Below are 18,276 nucleotides of genomic sequence, written 5' to 3'. Positions count from 1 at the left end.
TAGAGAATCAATATTTATAGTAGTTTTATAATTTTAGGATTCTAGCATTTTTTTTTTAAAGTTGTTATTTTGAATTTGATTAAGTTTAGGAACACCTAATGCTATATAAAGGGATCCACTAGTTGTTAATTCATTCACTTTGGTTAAGTTTATCAATAAATTTTTAGTATTTAGTTTAATCTTATGAGTTTCGGTTCTATAAGTCTTAGACGAAGATCTAATTCTTTAAGGAGTTCTGCACTGCATCTGTTGGCATCAAGAGCGAGGGTTCTCCTGGCTTAATGGTAAAAAGCGAGGCTAGAGACACAACAATTGATGGTGATCAAAGGGATTCATGTTGTATGGTTAGCAATAGACAAAATGCATCATCGATTATACCAACTTGTGGAAAGGTTTAACAACCATCTGAATGTCAATGCAAACCTTAGGCAGTCAACTATTAACAAGGAACATGCTAAGGAATTCGCCCACAACCAAGTTGTTAGTAGATACGTCAACAAAGAACATGTTTTCGCTCTCAATCAAGCTGTTAATGAATACAGTAACATAGAACGTGTTGAGGAAATTGCCCACAACCAGCCCGTTAATAGATACAAAACACAAATAGTCTTATAATAGGTTCTGCTATCTAATTCTGATACGTCTTTAGTTGTGGATGAAATTAATGATACTATTTCATACATGGAAATTCCTATGAAATGTTATGTTAATCCAATTCTTGAAGAAACTAAAATTGACATTGTTAGTACTCTCACATATACGGTAACATAGAACGTGTTGAGGAAATTGCTCACAACCAGCCCCTTAATAGATAAAAAACACAAATAGTCTTATAACAGGTTCTGCTATCTAATTCTAATACGTCTTTAGTTGTGGATGAAATTAATGATACTATTTCATACATGGAAATTCCTATGAAATGTTATGTTAATCCAATTATTGAAGAAACTAAAACTGACATTATTAGTACTCTCACATATATATCTAGTTTTCAAGATTAATTAGGATTTATAGGAAACTACACTTTGTAATTATAAGTGAATTTTAGCTGTTTTATTCAGTTAGATGAGTATGGTCAATGTATTGAGATATGAGACGGATCGAGATGAATATAGACGATCCAGATGAGTCCAACATATTGGAAGATATGAAAGATATTGATTATTGGTTTGAAGAGGCGATCCAGATGAGTCCAAGATATTGGAAGATATGAAAGATATTGATTATTAGTTTAAAGAAAAGAAGATTAATAATCTTGTGAAGCAATTTAGTGCGTTGAACTTCTCCAGCCTTTCGTGATTTAGGATTTGTTCAAATCCTAAGGAGTAAGATATTGATCATTGGTTTGAAGAAAAAAATAAAAATAAATTTTCCTCTCTCCTCTCTCTATTTTTTTCTTCTCTCCTCTCTCTCTCTACACAGATCTAGAGAGAGGAGGTGAGATGAAGGAGAGAGAGGCGATGGGATGGAGAGAGAGGTGATGACTAGTTAATGGAGTTATAACGGTAACTGAAAAAGGGGGCCATCTGTGTATTTTTAATAAAATAGGGAGCTAGGCAGGAAGCTGGTCACAAAGCTTAGGGATATTTGGAAAATAACTCTTTTTTTAATTTGTTTTTTTTTTTTTTCTTTCTTCTTTCTACACTCAAGGAATATAAATTAGGGTTTCTATTGGTTGCTCTGAAACTCTACGGTAATTGTCAAACATTTGTGTTGAATTTGAAATAAAAGCAAAACAATATGACCATAATGTTTCACTAATCATCTTCTTCACTGTGTTGGAGCATTTGTAGGAATTGCATTTCTATATGGGCAGACTAGCACTGGAAAACTCTACACCATGAATGGTTCAGAAAATTTATAATGTTTTTCCTTTCATGAAAACCTCAACTTAAATGATGTTAAAATTTTCAAGATTTGGTCTTTAACTTGATAGTATTTCGAATTCTTAGATGACAAATCGGGAGTTTTTGATTCGTGTTTCTTATATGGAAATTTATAATGAGGAAACCAGTGATGCAAAACTTCACTTTGACACCAAATATTTCCTTTACTCGATAGTTTTTGCGGTTTCATTTTTATTGAAAACCTTTTCTTACTCGATCAGCCTATTGAAATTAGATTTCCATTTAGCAAGGTCAACTTCGATATCAATAAGGGAGAAAATGGATTTACGTTTTTGTAAAAAGGGATGCACCTCTTGATGAACAAAATAGAGAGAGAGAGAGAGAGAGAGTAAGTAAGACCGTGAGATAGAGAGAGACCGAGAGAGAGAGAGAGAGAGAGAGAGAGAGAGAGAGAGAGACCGAGTACAAGGGCGAATGGTAAGGGGAGCTAAGGATTGTTGTTGGGGAACTATTATGGTTGGGGAGCTGCCAAGATTAGTAAAGGGAGATGCAAGTTTTGAGTTATTATTTTAAAGACCTTCTAAGATTCACAATTTAAGGGACTCAAGTGTAATACATGGAAATATATCAAAATTAAAGAAAAGAAAAAAAAACGATGCCTTCTACTTCCACTCGATCTCTCTTCAAATCGTCTCCCCTAATCTCTGTCCGACTTCTCTTCAATCTTTTCCGGTCATCAAGTACAAAATTCTGGCTAACTCTACCCAAGTATTTTCTCTAATGAAGAAGACATAAACTAAAATCTTGTGAGTTTTTCTTCCCCTTTTAATTTCTAGGGTTTTTCTAAGTTTTATATCTAGGGTTTTAGTGAGTTTTACATCTAGGGTTTTGCTGAGAATTTGTCATAAGTTGCTTATTTGTTTTCCCGTTTTTGTTATACTTAAGATTGTTGTGCTAGCTTCAAAACTTGTTATTGCAATATGTTCTTTGATTTGACTCTGGTACTTAGGCGTTTGGTAAGCTAAATCTTTTATCAACTACTGTAAACAAATGTAGACTACTACAACATGTTATGTACTTAGAATTTTTATGTTTGTTTGCAGAACAAGCGAATTGGTAAACTTTTAGATAATAGGAAAGCTTGTGGTGGCGAAGACACAAACAAACCGATAAGTCCGAAATCGAGGAAGAAAATGCAAGACACCCTCGAAAGCATATATTAAGATTCTGCTGAAAAGGGAAATCAAGTCTCAGACGAAAAAGATGAGGGTGATTCAATCGATGGCGGCGATTCAAGCGATGGGGATAAAGATTATGAGTAAAATTGGCAATAGTATAATTTGATGAATCTCTTTGTGACTATTTTGTAAAGAGAATTGATATGTTATATCTCTAATATAATCATACTATTCACCAAATTTCAGAAATGGGAAGAAACTTTAGTAATGTACCTAGTTTTTTTTTTTTCATTTTTTGAGGTTCTGTTATTACAATGACGAAATCATGGATATGTGGTCCCTAGGCTGTTTTCACCTTTTTTGTCTAATTTCCCTCAACTGGGGGGAAATTTGTTAAAGAAAATATCATGAATATGTGGTTCCCTAGGGAAAACTTACTGTTTTCACCTTTGTTTGCCTAATTTCCCTTAGCTGGGGGGAAATGTTTCAAAAATTTCCCCAGGAAAATATCTGAACGAACCGAACGGTTCAGCCTCTTTTTGGGCAATTTTTTAAAATTGAAGGAAGAAAGAAAAATAAAATTTAACCGAAAATATTTGTCTTGGAAGTTTCTTATATCTTGAGATAGATCTTCATCTATAATAACATTGTTTGATTGAGTTGGTGGTTGTTGGTTCAATTGAAAAATATGTTCTTCCTCCCTTAAAGAAGCAACATCATAGATATCGTGAGACATAATAAACGTTAGTATCCAATAGAGAAGAGAGTGGACTAGTTGCTTATCAGTAATGGTTCTTGTATAACTTGATTGTGGAGAAGAAAGAGAGATATATTGTTATTGAAATATTTAGGGTTTAAGGAGGAATAGAAAAGAAAAATTACTATCAAAATTTTTAAAATTTTGAATTATATAGTTTTTTCTAATCCATTTATATTTCATTATTTAGTTTCAGATCCAAAAAAATAGCTCCTAATACCAAATTAGTATAGGGAGCTGTAGTACAAAAAATTGATTTTGTAATACAGCTCCCCAACAACAATCTCCAGCTCCCCTTACCAATCGCCAGTACAAGAGAGAAGATAGAGATAGTTGATAGATTAATTCTCTCTATATTGATATTAATTCTAAGGGCGCTTCTAAAGGCACCGGGGAAAATGGCTGTAAGCAGGCGGCTCTATAAGCACCGACCCTACTATATTTTCTATAGGCGCCAGAAAATCTGTAAGCATCCGACAACTTCAAATCCTTCCACCAAATTTCTGCTGCTAGAAGATTTCTCGCTACCGCTGTCCTCGATGATAAACCCGACACATTTTTATCTCTTATCTCTCAACATTGTATTCCTTTTCATTCATTCCGTTTCGTTTATCATTCGTTATTAGTATCTCCAAATACTACCCCATCATCTTGATCGCGGAATGAGTCATTAACTCGGTGGAATCGACATAAACAAGTCAAATACATAAGCTTTATCGAAATGAGAACAAATGAATATTTTTGAATCGATTGATACAATTAATGCGAAAGGGAAATATGTTATGATGCCTGAAGTTCCATTCGAAAAATTCAAAATTGGATCTCAATTTTTCATATCGAATCGTCGTCATTGGAAGATTTTTTAATCGATCGTTGCCGGTGATTGTCGGTAGTAGTGCACCCTTACCGAGAGTTTTTTTTAACAAAATGGAATTTTATTTTGGAATAAGAAGATAAAAGAAATTGGAGGTGAACTTCACCCAGCTTAGTTGACCGGGTGCTTACAGTCGTTTGGCCAGGTGCTTACATGGCCGCCCGCTTACAGTCCTTTGACCTCGTGCTGATAGAAGCACCCTAGATCTAAAGTACCTCCATACGTGGCTATTTATAGGGATAGAAAAGTGATTTAGGGTTTCAAAATACAATATCTTATTGTAATTGTACCCAAGAGAGAGAGAATTTAAATAGTAAAAGGAACACTTAATTAACCAAACTTAGTTATATTATAAATGTATGAGTATATTATTCTCAACTCAACTTACATCCCAAAATCAATGAGAGGAATGGTGTATTTATAGCAAGAGATGTTGGCAACGTGGAGCATAAAGATGGTAAGTCCTACATGATGTAGGCACCTCATGCTTGTCATCCTAGTGACTCACCCAACAACACCACCTCATGTTTTCTCCCATCTTATCCTTAAGAAGCTTTAGGGAACCTTGCATGGGCCACACTACTAAAGTCCCATAGCAACATTGATCTCTAATATCCTTATGGGCAGCCACATGCCATATAACATATCTAAACTAAACTATACAATGAATATCTTCATGGACGGAGTCCACTCGGTTAGCGGAAGTGGGTGGGTGCATTCTAATAAAAATGTTAGTCATAAAGTGCACACTTCATTTGGTCTGAATTAAAATATTGGAAGTTTAAGGGTGGGCACCTATAGGTCACTTGGTTTTGTGAATAGGCCGACGAGGTTAGACAATAAAGCCAAATTGCTTAATCCATCGAGAACCATTTGTTGGCTTGGTTAAATAACTAATCGTTTCGGTCCACTATGATTTCGCTTATATTTTGACACCGTAACTAGGAGTATAATTCAATGTAGACATTAAGAAGTTATCAGCTTATTGTTAATTGAAATTGTTTTATTCATAAACTGCTAATTTCGAACATAGAAACTACCGATCCAAGGTACATAAGCTAGCTTAGGTGGTCTTACAAGGAGGAAGTGGATCACCACACAGGCATTTTGTAAGAGGCGGTTTGTAATCTGCTCATAGGCCGTTTTGAAACCAATTGGTAGGCGGTTTTTTAGCATCAAATTGAGGCGATTTTAAACTGATTGTGGCGGTTTCCAATTCTAAATTGGAATTGATTTCCAAAATTGGAGGATCCCACCGGCTCATATTATAATATAAATAGGGGTCTTGAGTCTTTGTAACACACATCGACAACAACACAAAACAACTCAAGAGCAATTACTCATAGAGTGAGAGCTAGAGAGAGTGAGCAAGTGAGAGAGATTTTGTTCATAGTTTTGAGCGGTGTTTAATTTCTCGGTCGTCGAAGATCTAGTATAGAAGGTTAAATTCTATACGGTACCATCTTGGGACGAACTTGCGGGTTGTGTGAGTCGTCTTCATCTATCCTTCAATAAAGATTTCTTTTTCGCCCGAGGACGTAGGCTTTAAAGCCGAACCTCGTTAATTCTGTTTGCATATTTAGTTTTGGCATAGTTTCGATTAATCTTCATAATCGGATCAATTTCTAGGATAGGTTCGATAGCTTCCGCGACTTTTAGTTATAACAATTGGTATCAGAGCCTTGTTGAGATTGAACGAAGAAGAAGATGGGATCGAAAAGTGGTACGGTCAAATCAGGGAAATATGAGATAGAGAAGTTCAATGGGAAAAACGATTTTTCTTATTGGCGAATGCAGATGAAGAATCTGCTAATCTCGCAGAAATTACACAAGACGTTGATGGGAAAGAAACCAGGAGATATGTCAGATAAGGATTGGGAGGAGTTAGATCTCGAAGCACGGGCCACCATTATGTTGTGTCTTGAGAGGGACGTAGCGTTCCTAGTAGACGGAGAAGTAACGACAGCGAGTGTGTGGTTAAAGCTAGAAAACAACTTCATTACGAAACCTTTAACGAATCGGGTCTACTTAAAATCCAAATTATTCACATGTAGAATGGAAGAGGGTTCTTCTATTCAGGAATATGTGAATAGGTTTGACAGGATTATCTCAGATTTGTAGGATATTGATGTTAAGGTTGAGGATGAGGACCAAGCCCTCATATTGTTACTTTCATTGCCTAAATCCTATGAGAACCTTGTTCAAACTTTGATGCTTGTTGGTGATAGTCTAAGCATGGAAGAAACGAGAAATTCGCTATTAGCGGATGACTTTCGTAAGGTTGCTACTAGCAGTATGGCGTCGGGTGGAATAGACAAGGAACAAGCACAAGGATTGTTTGCAACGAGGCGGAAGAGTAATGAAAGAAGAAAGGGAAAGGGCGGGAAATCTAGATCCAAATCTAGAGGCTCTTTTAAGAAAACGTGCTTTAGTTGTGGTGAGCTTGGCCACTTTAAAGCGGCTTGTCCAAAGAGAAAGTTGAAGCAAAAGAACGAAGGCTACAAGGGGAAACAAGAGATGCAAGAGGCGGGATATGTGTCAGAAGACTCAGACGAATGTTTCTCGGTAACAGAGGTGTCTGAGAAGATCTCCGATAAGTGGATGCTTGATTCAGGGGCGTCACACCATATGTGTCCAAATAGGAGCGGTTTACTACCTATAGAAGTATAGATGGTGGTACAGTTATACTGGGTGATGATAGTATATGTAAAACTGTGGGACTCGAAACAATACGGATCAAGATGCACGATGGAGTGGTGAGAACATTGACGGACATAAGACACATACCCAATTTGCGGAAAAATCTAATTTCCCTTGGTGTGTTGGAGCGGAACGGCTGTAAGATAATTATAGAGAATGGCTCCATAAAAGTCGTTAAGGGTTCTTTGGTGGTGATGAGAGGTACTCATTACGGTAATTTATACAAACTTTTAGGGACAACAATTACGGGAGATGTAGCAGTAGGAATCAGTGGAAGGGATCCAACGGCTAGTACGAGACTTTGGCATATGCGCCTTGGGCATATGTTAGAAAATGGCTTATCTTTGATGTGCGGGAAAGGCTTGTTAAAGGACATGAAGAAGCCTTGCATGGAGTTTTGTGAGCATTGTGTGTTCGGGAAGGCACACAGGGTAACGTTCTCTTCAAGCAAGCACAAGAGCAAAGAGGTATTAGACTACGTACATACCGATGTCTGGGGACCGGCAAAGTTACCTTCCAAGGGTGGTTCCAGGTATTTTGTTACATTCGTTGATGATCATTCGAGATTTGTCTGACTTTATTTTCTGAAGCATAAAAATGAGGTATTCAACACGTTCCTGGTGTGGAAAGCAATGGTTGAGAACAAAACTGGTCGAAAGCTGAAGACGTTAAGATCGGATAATGGGACCGAGTACACGGATGGGGCATTCAAGGAGTTTTGTAATCAGGAAGGCATTGTGAGGCACTGGACAGTAGTAAACACACCTCAGCAGAATGGAGTCGCAGAGAGATTGAACCGTACACTACTTCAGAAGGCTAGGTGTATGCGCTCCAATTCGGAATTAGACATAGAATGGTGGGCATAATCTGTTGCTACAGCTTGTTATATTGTAAACAGGTCTCCACATTCTCCTTTAGATGGCGGCATACCTTACGAGGTGTGGTCAGGTGAACATGCAGATTACGGGAGACTTAGGGTTTTCGGTTGTACGGCCTATTACCATGTTAAGGGTAACAAACTTGACAATAGAGCAAAGAAGGCAATTTTCTCAGGATATGCTACTGGAGTCAAGGGTTATCGGCTATGGTGTACGGAAGACAAGAAGTTTGTAATCAGCTGAGATGTGGTGTTTGATGAGTCATCTATTGTAGTTAATGGCGAAAGCTACGGTGCCTAGTTGTGGTGATGTTGGGTCTACTAAAGCTCAAGTAGTGGAAGTAGAAGCGGAAGACCAACGGGTTTCTAGGAATCATGATCAGGTGGAGCATCAGGATAATACTCAGGATGAGAAAATTGATGAACCCGATCATGAGGAGGTTCAAGGGGAAGGTACACAAGTTTTACAACAACAACAACAGGATGTTTCGGTACACACTAGGTCGAAACGGTTATATAAGCCGGTATAGAGGTCAGGGTCGGACAAACCTCTTAGGCATTACGGGTAGACAAATCTGGTTGAATATGCACTCTCGGTGGAAGACGACGAGCCGATCACCTTCAAACAAGCTATTACCGCGGAGGAAAGAGAGAGTTGGTTGGTTGCTATGCAAGAAGAGATGAAATCTCTTCACAAGAACAAGACATGGGAGGTTTTCCCATTGCCCAAAGGTAAGTCTGTTATTGGTTGTAAATGGGTGTACAAGAAGAAAGAAGATTCTTCCGAGATCAAGGATACAAGGTATAAGGCAAGACTAGTGGCTAAGGGTTATGCACAGAAAGAAGGGATCGATTACAATGAGATTTTCTCACCGGTCGTGAAACATACTTCTATATGGGTGCTATTGAGTATTGTTGCTCATAGTGATCTTGAGCTGGAACAACTCGATGTTAAAACTGCCTTCTTGCACGGAGATTTAAAAGAAGAAATTTATATGGCTCAACCTGAGGGATACAAGGTTGAGGGCAAAGAAAATCAAGTATGTTGTTTGAGGAAATCTTTTTACAGATTGAAACAATCCCCTCGCCATTGGTACAAACGATTTGATTTTTTCATGCTAAAGCATGGTTTTCGCAGAAGTGACTATGATTGTTGTGTATACATCAAGAAGCTTCGCGAAGGTGACTTTATTTATCTCCTTTTGTATGTGGATGACATGCTTATTACTTCTCAAAGCATAGTGGAGATAGATAAGTTGAAATCTCAACTCAGTCAAGAATTTGAGATGAAAGACATGGGCGCTGCAAAGAAGATACTGGGAATGGAGATAAAGAGAGAGCGGTCAAGTAAGAAATTGTACTTGAGTCAAAAAGGTTACATCGAACGAGTAGTTTCTCGATTCGGGATGCAGAATGCGAAGGCGGTGTCAACACCTTCGGCACCACACTTCAGGCTCTCGGGAAAACAATCTCCCACTACTACGGTGGAGAAGGATCATATGGATCGTTTACCGTATGCTAGTGCAGTTGGCAGTTTGATGTACGTTATGGTGTATACTCGTCCGGATATTTCACAGGCGGTCAGTGTGGTTAGTAGGTTTATGGCAAACCCGGGGAAGACATATTTGGAAGCTGTGAAGTGGGTGTTGAGGTACTTGAATGGTACCATTGATACGGGTTTGTGCTTTGGTGGAGACACATGTCAGGTAAGCGGTTATGTTGATTCGGATTATGCTGGCGATCTAGATAGGAGACGATCTACTAAAGGTTATGTATTTAGGATACATGGTGCTCCAGTTAGTTGGCGATCGATGTTACAATCTACAGTTGCGTTATCTACTACGGAGTCCGAGTATATGGCTATGGCCGAGGGTGTGAAGGAAGCATTGTGGTTGTGGGGTCTTCTGGATGATCTAGGGATTAAGCAGGAGCGTGTAGATGTATGGTGTGATAGTCAAAGTGCGATCCACTTGGCAAAGAATCAGGTACATCATGCTCGTACTAAGCATATCGATGTCAGGTATCACTTTGTACGAGATGTCATAGAGGAAGGTGATGTTTCTCTCATGAAGGTACACACAAATGAGAATCCCGCGGACATGTTGACTAATGTGGTGACATGTAGCAAGTTTCAACATTGCCTGGAATTGCTACAAATCGGCTCGTGTTAAGTTGCCCGAAAGGGCGTAATGGCGACAGGATAAACTTTATGTGAAGGGTTGGTAGAACTACAATAGACTTGATCTTGTAAAAGGGTACGTAGGCAGCCATGGTCATATGGCGCAGTCAGATGAAGTTACAAGAAGCAGATATACATTACAAGGAGTATCCTGGTGTTCGTCCAAAATTTAAAGTATATCAAATTGTGTACGAGGTGGAGAATTGTAAGAAGCGGTTTGTAATCTGCTCATAGGAGGTTTTGAAACCAATTGGTAGGCGGTTTTTTAGCATCAAATTGAGGCGGTTTTAAACTAATTGTGGCGGTTTCGAATTCTAAATTGGAATTGGTTTCCAAAATTGGAGGATCCCACCGGCTTATATTATAATATAAATAGGGGTCTTGAGTCTTTGTAACACACATCAACACCAACACAAAACAACTCAAGAGCAATTACTCATAGAGTGAGAGCTGGAGAGAGTGAGCAAGTGAGAGAGATTTTGTTCATAGTTTTGAGTGGTGTTTAATTTCTCGGTTGTCGAAGATCTGGTATAGAAGGTTAAATTCTATACGGTACCATCTTGGGACGAACTTGCGGGTTGTGTGAGTCGTCTTCATCTATCCTTCAAAAAAAGATTTCTTGTTCACCCGAGGACGTAGGCTTTAAAACCGAACCTCGTTAATTCTGTTTGCATATTTAGTTTTGGCATAGTTTTTCGATTAATCTTCATAATCGGATCAATTTCTAGGATAGGTTCGATAGCTTCCGCGACTTTTAGTTATAACACCTTTGTTGCCCTTAAATGAAGATGCTGGGATTTTGGCTTTACGAGCAGGTATTTTACCACTCAGTTGATTCATTGATACATCAAATTCCTCAAGTTTCGGCAAGTTTAATACCTTCGAAGATATGGTTTCTGTAAGCTTGTTACCTGATAACAGGAGCGACCTTCAACTGGCAATGCTTCCGAGCTCACCTGGTATCTTCCCTGATAGGCCATTATTTTTAAGCTCCCAAGTTTCTAGCATTACTAATTTCACCACTGACTCAACAACCTCCTGATTTCCAATGTATTCAAATATAGGACTACCAAACAAGTTATTAGAGAGATCAATAGACTTGTAATACCCATTCTCTGTTGAAGCTGATTTTGTGAAAATCGCTTCCATTCCTCCGCTGAAGTTGTTCGAATGAAGATCAAGGTCCTCAAGATTAGTTAAGCTCTTGAAGTCGCCAGGGGTATCCGAATGGAAACCGTTGTTAGACAAATTCAGGGAATTGAGAGTAAACATTTGGCATATCCACTTTGGTAGTTTTCCGATTAGCCTATTACTCAATAAATCCAGTGTTACCAACTGAGTAAATGGTGATGCTAACCATGACAGAAGTTGACCAGTTAATCCCGTGTTAGCTAAATTGATGTCGTAAATATTATTTAATTCTGGTAACCAATTTGGGAAGTTAACTAGACCTAGTGGATTGAATGACAAGTCCAAGGTTTGTAAGCTTCCCAATTTGACCAACTGATGGGGAAGTGGACCTGATAGGTTGTTTCTTGCCATATTGAGATATAGAAGCTTCTCAAGATTGCCCAAACTTGAAGGTATTATACCTGAAATATGATTGTTTGATAAGAACAAATAGGTTAGGCTCTTGGAGTTTTCCAATGGATGACGGTATACTACCGATTATCGTGTTATTACGAAGATCCAACCATTCAAGGTTCTTGAGCTTTCCAATTGATGTGGGTAAGCTACCGATTAGCTTGTTATGAGATAAAACGCAATCTTTGAGAGAAACGAGTTTGGAAAGTGAACAAGGAATATTGCCGGATAATCTATTCTGATTCATTAAGATCCGGGCTACTTTGTATAGTCGTCCAATAGAGCGTGGAATGGATCCATTGAGCTGATTCTTGGACAAGTCTAGGTAGGCCAGGTTCTTGAGGTTCCCAATTGTGCTTGGGATTCTTCCTGAGAGTTTGTTTGCTGTAAAACTAAGAAATGTTAATGACCCTAAGTTTCCAATAGTAGATGGAATGACTCCGGATATTTCATTATTGCTCAGATCAAGCTGGGATGTCATAGATTTGAAAATGGAGGATGGAATTAGACCGGATAGACGATTCTTGTATAGGTAAAGCTTATTGAGTTGGAAAAGATGTTGGAAAGTTGTAGGGATTGAACCGGAGAGGTGATTGTAGATGAGTGGGAGTTCAGTAAATTTTGTTAGTTTTCCAAGTTGAGGTGGTATTTCTCCCTTCAACTCAAGGATGCTAAGATCAAGAACACGAAGAAACGAAAGATTCCCAAGAGACGGAGATATAGTACCGACAATTCCTCTCAAGGTGTTCACGTCATCATCGCTAGAAAGAATACCTCTACGTCCGAGTCTAACGACACGACCATTGGTGGGATCACAAGTAATACCATCCCATTTGGTGCAGCAATCAGTGGATATTTTCCAAGTTAGACTTGACATCAATCAAAGCTGCTTTGTCTACCTTATGACATGCTTGGGTTGTTAGATGAGGAATTTTTTCCTTTAGTTAAGGGTTGGTGGGAGGATAAGGATTTGATGAGTCCATTATGGGTTAAGCTGAATGCTCTCAAGGACAAGCTAAAGCCGTGGTCGAGGGAGAAGTACAAGCGTGAAAAAGAGGCAATGGATATCTTGCAAGCTCAGATTCACGAGCTAGATAAGACTAAGGAGGGGAGGAACTTGAACCAAACAGAGATGCATAACAGGGCGGGTTGGAGAATCAAGTTGGAGAAACTGCTCAGCCAGGAAGAGATTAGCCTTCGCCAAAAGTCTTGCGTCTTGTGGTTGGAAGCAGGTGATAGGAATTCAATGTACTTCCATAGTGTCATCAATTGCAAAAAAAGATCAAATGGAATTGCGGCTCTTAAAGTAGGTGATCGAGTTATCAAGGACCTGGAAACCATAAAAGGTACGGTTTCTTCTCACTTTGCTTCTTTACTCGAAGAACCAGTGTTATGGAGGCCAGGGGCAGAAGGTCACTCTTCCTAGTTTGGACGATTCAGTTGCGGCGAGTTTGGAGGGTAAGTTCACAGAGGAAGAGGTTCTTGAAGCGATAAAAGGTTTGGCTAAGGATAAGGCCCCGGGACCGGACGGTTTTCCGATAAACTTCTATGTGAAATGTTGCTATAGTGGGAAAAGACGTTATGAAGATGATGTCGGATTTCTGGTATTGAGGGAGTTTGGATTGACGTTTAAACCAAACCTTTATGGTACTCTTAATTTCTAAAAAGAGTGCCTCAGAGACTCCCAACGATTTTCGGCCTATAAGTTTGGTTAGCGGCCCTTACAATATCCTTTCTAAATGTCTGGCTCATAGGCTCAAGCCTTGTCTTGAGTCTCTTATATCCTCTAATCAGGGAGCTTTTATCGAAGGAAGACAAATCTTAGATGGAGTTCTTATTGCTAATGAACTGCTTGATTCGAGGGTCAAGAGTGGGTCGAAGGGTATTCTTGGTAAGGTAGATCTCGAGAAGGCTTACGATAAGGTGAGTTGGGACTTCTTGTACTCGGTTATGGTTAAGATGGGATTTAAAAGAAAGTGGTTGTGCTGGATTTATAATTACGTGTCTTCAGCCTCATTCTCTGTTCTTGTTAATGGGACGTCCACATATATTTTTCAGAACTCCAGGGGATCGCCAGGGGGATCCCATTTCCCCTCTCTTGTTCTTATTAGTAGTTCAAGTTCTGAGCTCTCTTGTCTCTATAGGGGAGGATAAAGGTTGGATAGAGGGTTTTAAAGTGAAAGAAGCGGGTACTATGGTCTCCCATCTTCAATTTGCTGACGATACGTTGTTCTTCCTTAAAGCTGACCGTATTTAGATGTTGAAACTCAAGGACATTTTAATTTGGTATGAGGCAGCGTCAGGGTTGAAGATTAACTTCTCTAAAAGTCAAGTGATTGAAGTGGGTGAGGTCGAGGACTTGGATGATCTAGCGGGCATGTTTGGGTGCATTAAAGGGTTTCTTCCAACTTCTTATCTTGGTCTGCCGCTAGGCCATGGGTATAGATCGAGAAAGCTATGGGGCCCCATTTCAGAGAGAGTATCAATTAAATTGTCTACTTGGAAAGCCAAGACTCTTTTCAGAGGAGGTAAGGTTACTTTGATTTTGGCAGTCTGATGTAGACGCAGCGGAATTAAAATAAGAACAATAAAATAAACGAAGAACTGTAAAGAAAACGATAAATAAACTAAAACTTGATTAACTTCAATGGTTTTTCTCTTCAATATGAATAACAAAATAGACTAGACCTCCTTTTATAGGATAATAGACTTTCCTAGATAGACTCAATTAAACTAGGATTCCTAAATATTAAAGAAACTAAAACATAGAAACTCCTAAATAAAAGAAATACCAAATTAAGGTAACTTCCTAATCCTATACTAACTAGGACCACTAATGTAGTCGACTAGGTCGTGGGCACGCGTGAACGTGGGCCCACGCATTATGCGCCTGCATCAGCTCCCCGTTCCCTAGAAGGTTCGTCCCGAACCGATTTCGATGAAGAAAACAAGTTGATGCTCCCGCATACGATGAACTTTGTCATGGCGATCCGTAATTCCCACTTCGAACGAAGTTTGCACTGGAATGGAAGGATACTAATGTGCAAGTAATCGCCAACCTCGTACTCAAACTCATATGCCAATGATTCTCGCAAAATTAACCTTAGTGAATAAATAATGTTCATCTCGCCATCTTCCCACGGTAGGCTCAACCACTTAATCTTCAAGAAAGTGTGAAGTACTATGAGCAAGTGTGAAGTAAGAGTAATTGTAACAAATTTCCAAAATACTTCATCAATAGTCAAAGTATAAGCATAACCATCGCTACCTAAGATATCGATATGGAACCATGTAGTGTAGATATGCCACGCAAAATTTACTTTTCCAAGTTCATCTTCATGTAGTTTATATACTCTAACGTGATCAATACTTGGAAATTGAGTTAGTTTCCAAACCAATATTTCATCCAAATTAATTGTTGTGGTCGAAGTTTGTCGTTGTGCCATATGCGATGTAGCCAAAATTTCTATCTCCTTAATTTTTCTAAGAAGCATAATATCGAACATGATATAGGCGTCAATGAACAGGCTCATGTGTGGCCTCCTGTATTGTAAAGTCGAGCCCCGGTTTTCAAAAGATAAAGTAGCCAGAATCATTGTCTTATTTACCTCTTCTATAGTCGGATAAACCCCTCGAAGGAATAGTGTATCGAGCAGGTGATGGGCGGCTTCCAAATGGTTCCATGAAAAAAAACAAGAGGTTGGAATTGTTACACGTTTATTTCCAAGACTTGACTTAGTCATTCTGGTGCCATGAATAAAACGATTAGTTGTTATAGCTTGATATTGTGAAACCAAACTATTCATAATACTTATATCTTCATCATCCTTGAAATCTTCATCAGCTTCATTGTTAATATTTTGTAAAGGATTGGGCCATAACTCCTCTGTCATTATGTCAGCAACCTCATCATGAAGCAATGCCACAAATCCGTTATATTGAGTATCACTGAACCATGTAAAGAACCTCTCTTCGACAAAGGGTAGCTTGTTTCTAGTTTTCTCAAAATTAACTCCATTAGCTATGTCAATATCCTCCTTCCACTTGATTTCGGCACCACTTTTCTTAGTATGTTCTTCATCGGAGAAGAAGAGTGTCTTTGTGAGGCTTTTGTCTTTAAAGTAAAGAACCTGATGGAAGTTGCAATACGTATATTTCACATCTTTAAAATCTTCGACATCTAAAGAACCTAGGTGATGGAAAACCTTTTGTTCTTCTTTGTTCAAGAGATCGCCAACTGCTAGATGGCTCAAAAAAGAATTAAACCAAAAGTCATGAACGAAGTTGATGATCCAGCTCCTTACAAGCTGCCCGATCACGCTATACTGTTTTTCCACTTCAAACACCTCTCCACTTGCTTTCTCATCTAGCTGTTCAAGCTCATATTGAATTTTCCACAACTGTTTAATGGATAAAACAATTTTTCCGTCAGTTTGTTCTTTTTCTTCAACCTCGACTCGTTTTACGACTCTATACTTTTTCCCTCTATCTGTGTTGTAACCTTTTCTTTTTTTGTTGAGACCTAGAGCCCACTGTTTGTTTTCTTCAATTGATATGTGAAACCTAGATGGAAGTTGTTCAATTGGTATGTGATCTGTGACCATTGAGTACAGCTTCATTGTAAGAATTGGGAAATTGATCCTCTTTTTCTTAATTGTTTGAAGAAAATTTTGTAGGAAGAGATTTGATAGAGAAAGCGGCGATGTGGGACATAATTGATTCGGAAAAATTTTATGATTCGAAACAACTAATTCTTCTCCCGGAATTATATACGGATCAAATAAATTGTCGGAGATTGTGTTATCCAATTGGATATTGTGAGAGGGTATAGGCAGTTTCTTGGAGGCGGTTTGTGAAAGATGCCTATAGGCGGTTTTGGAATGGTATAAGAGGCGGTTTCCATGTTTCCAAATTTTGGCAGTAGGCGGTTTCAATTTGGAGTCGGCTTACAAATTGGTTACTAATTCTCGGCTTATATTATTATTATAAATAGGGTTGAGTTCCACCACTAAAATCATCAACACAACTACTCAACAACAACTCTTCTTTAGAGAAAGCTAGAGAGAGAGCAAGTGAGAGAGATTTTGTTCATAGTTTTGAGCGGTGTTTAATTTCTCGGTCGTCGAAGATTTAGTATAGAGGTTAATTTCTATACGGTACCATCTTGGGACGAACTTGCGGGTTGTGTGAGTCGTCTTCATCTATCCTTCAATAAAGATTTCTTGTTCGCCCGAGGACGTAGGCTTTAGGCCGAACCTCGTTAATTTCTGTTTGCATATTTGATTTTGGCTTAGCTTTTCGAATAATCTTCATAGTCGGATCAATTTCTAGGATAGGTTCGATAGCTTCCGCGACTTTTAGTTATAACAGATATTTTCTTCCTTATCCGTCTCATCAAAATTTTCTTCCTCCATTATTGAAAGATTTTTTTTTATCAAGAACCTCTCCTTCAATATTATCAATCTTAGTGATTGAAGTAACTTCGGAGAACTGTCTTCCAGATTCAATTTTTGTTTTGACACATGACAAATATTCATCGAGAGGAAGAAAACCATACCTGAGGATGCTTTTCAACGTCGTCCAATCGTCTATGATTTGTTTTCCTTCGTCAATGAGTCTCCATTGCATTGCATTGAATTGTTCATAAATTCTTTCGGCATATGTTGTTCAACCAAAAAAACTTTATCATTGTCATGAACTTCTTGATTTCTGAACCAATCTTCCATGCGTTGAATCCAGAAATTTATATGGAATTGACCTTCGAAGAGTGGAATTTTAGAAACTTGATGAATTTTTCTTTCATCCTTCCGATCCATATAAAATTGAATTGTATCTCTAATTGGATCCCAACATAAACGTTGAAAATTTTTCCAACATTCAAGAGGAGATGTATCCATAGATATATATTTTTTTTTTAAATTAAAATTTTTTTTTTCAGAATTTTGATGGCTCTGAATACCACTTGATGTAGACGCAGCGGAATTAAAATAAGAACAATAAAATAAACGAAGAACTGTAAAGAAAACGATAAATAAACTAAAACTTGATTAACTTCAATGGTTTTTCTCTTCAATATGAATAACAAAATAGACTAGACCTCCTTTTATAGGATAATAGACTTTCCTAGATATACTCAAACCAGGATTCTTAAATATTAAAGAAACTAAAACATAGAAACTCCTAAATAAAAGAAATACCACTAACTAGGACCACTAATGTAGTCGACTAGGTCGTGGGCACGCGTGAACGTGGGCCCACGCATTATGCGCCTGCATCACAG

General features: G+C 38.3%; 2 protein-coding genes across 2 annotated transcripts; one reads left to right on the top strand and one right to left on the bottom strand.

Moving 5' to 3' along the window:
* Nucleotides 1-11,342: 11,342 nt before the first annotated feature.
* On the bottom strand, nt 11,343-11,954 carry LOC147533577 (receptor-like protein 35). Its single transcript, XM_086650047.1, has one exon. The coding sequence runs from the start codon at nt 11,952-11,954 to the stop codon at nt 11,343-11,345; it is 612 nt and encodes a 203-aa protein (XP_086506173.1).
* A 949-nt stretch (nt 11,955-12,903) lies between these two features.
* Nucleotides 12,904-14,253, top strand: LOC147533576 (uncharacterized). The gene is made up of 4 exons (XM_086650046.1): nt 12,904-13,302; nt 13,385-13,600; nt 13,791-13,919; nt 14,008-14,253. The coding sequence occupies exons 1-4, from the start codon at nt 12,904-12,906 to the stop codon at nt 14,251-14,253; spliced, it is 990 nt and encodes a 329-aa protein (XP_086506172.1).
* The last annotated feature ends 4,023 nt before the right edge of the window (nt 14,254-18,276 follow it).

This window comes from Eschscholzia californica, unplaced genomic scaffold, assembly GCF_041429995.1.
Source record: "Eschscholzia californica isolate CP2 unplaced genomic scaffold, dmEscCali1.0.p SCAF_6, whole genome shotgun sequence".
NCBI lineage: Eukaryota > Viridiplantae > Streptophyta > Magnoliopsida > Ranunculales > Papaveraceae > Eschscholzia > Eschscholzia californica.
The sequence above is the reverse complement of the archived record's forward strand: the minus strand, read 5'-3'. Positions and strand labels throughout refer to the sequence as shown.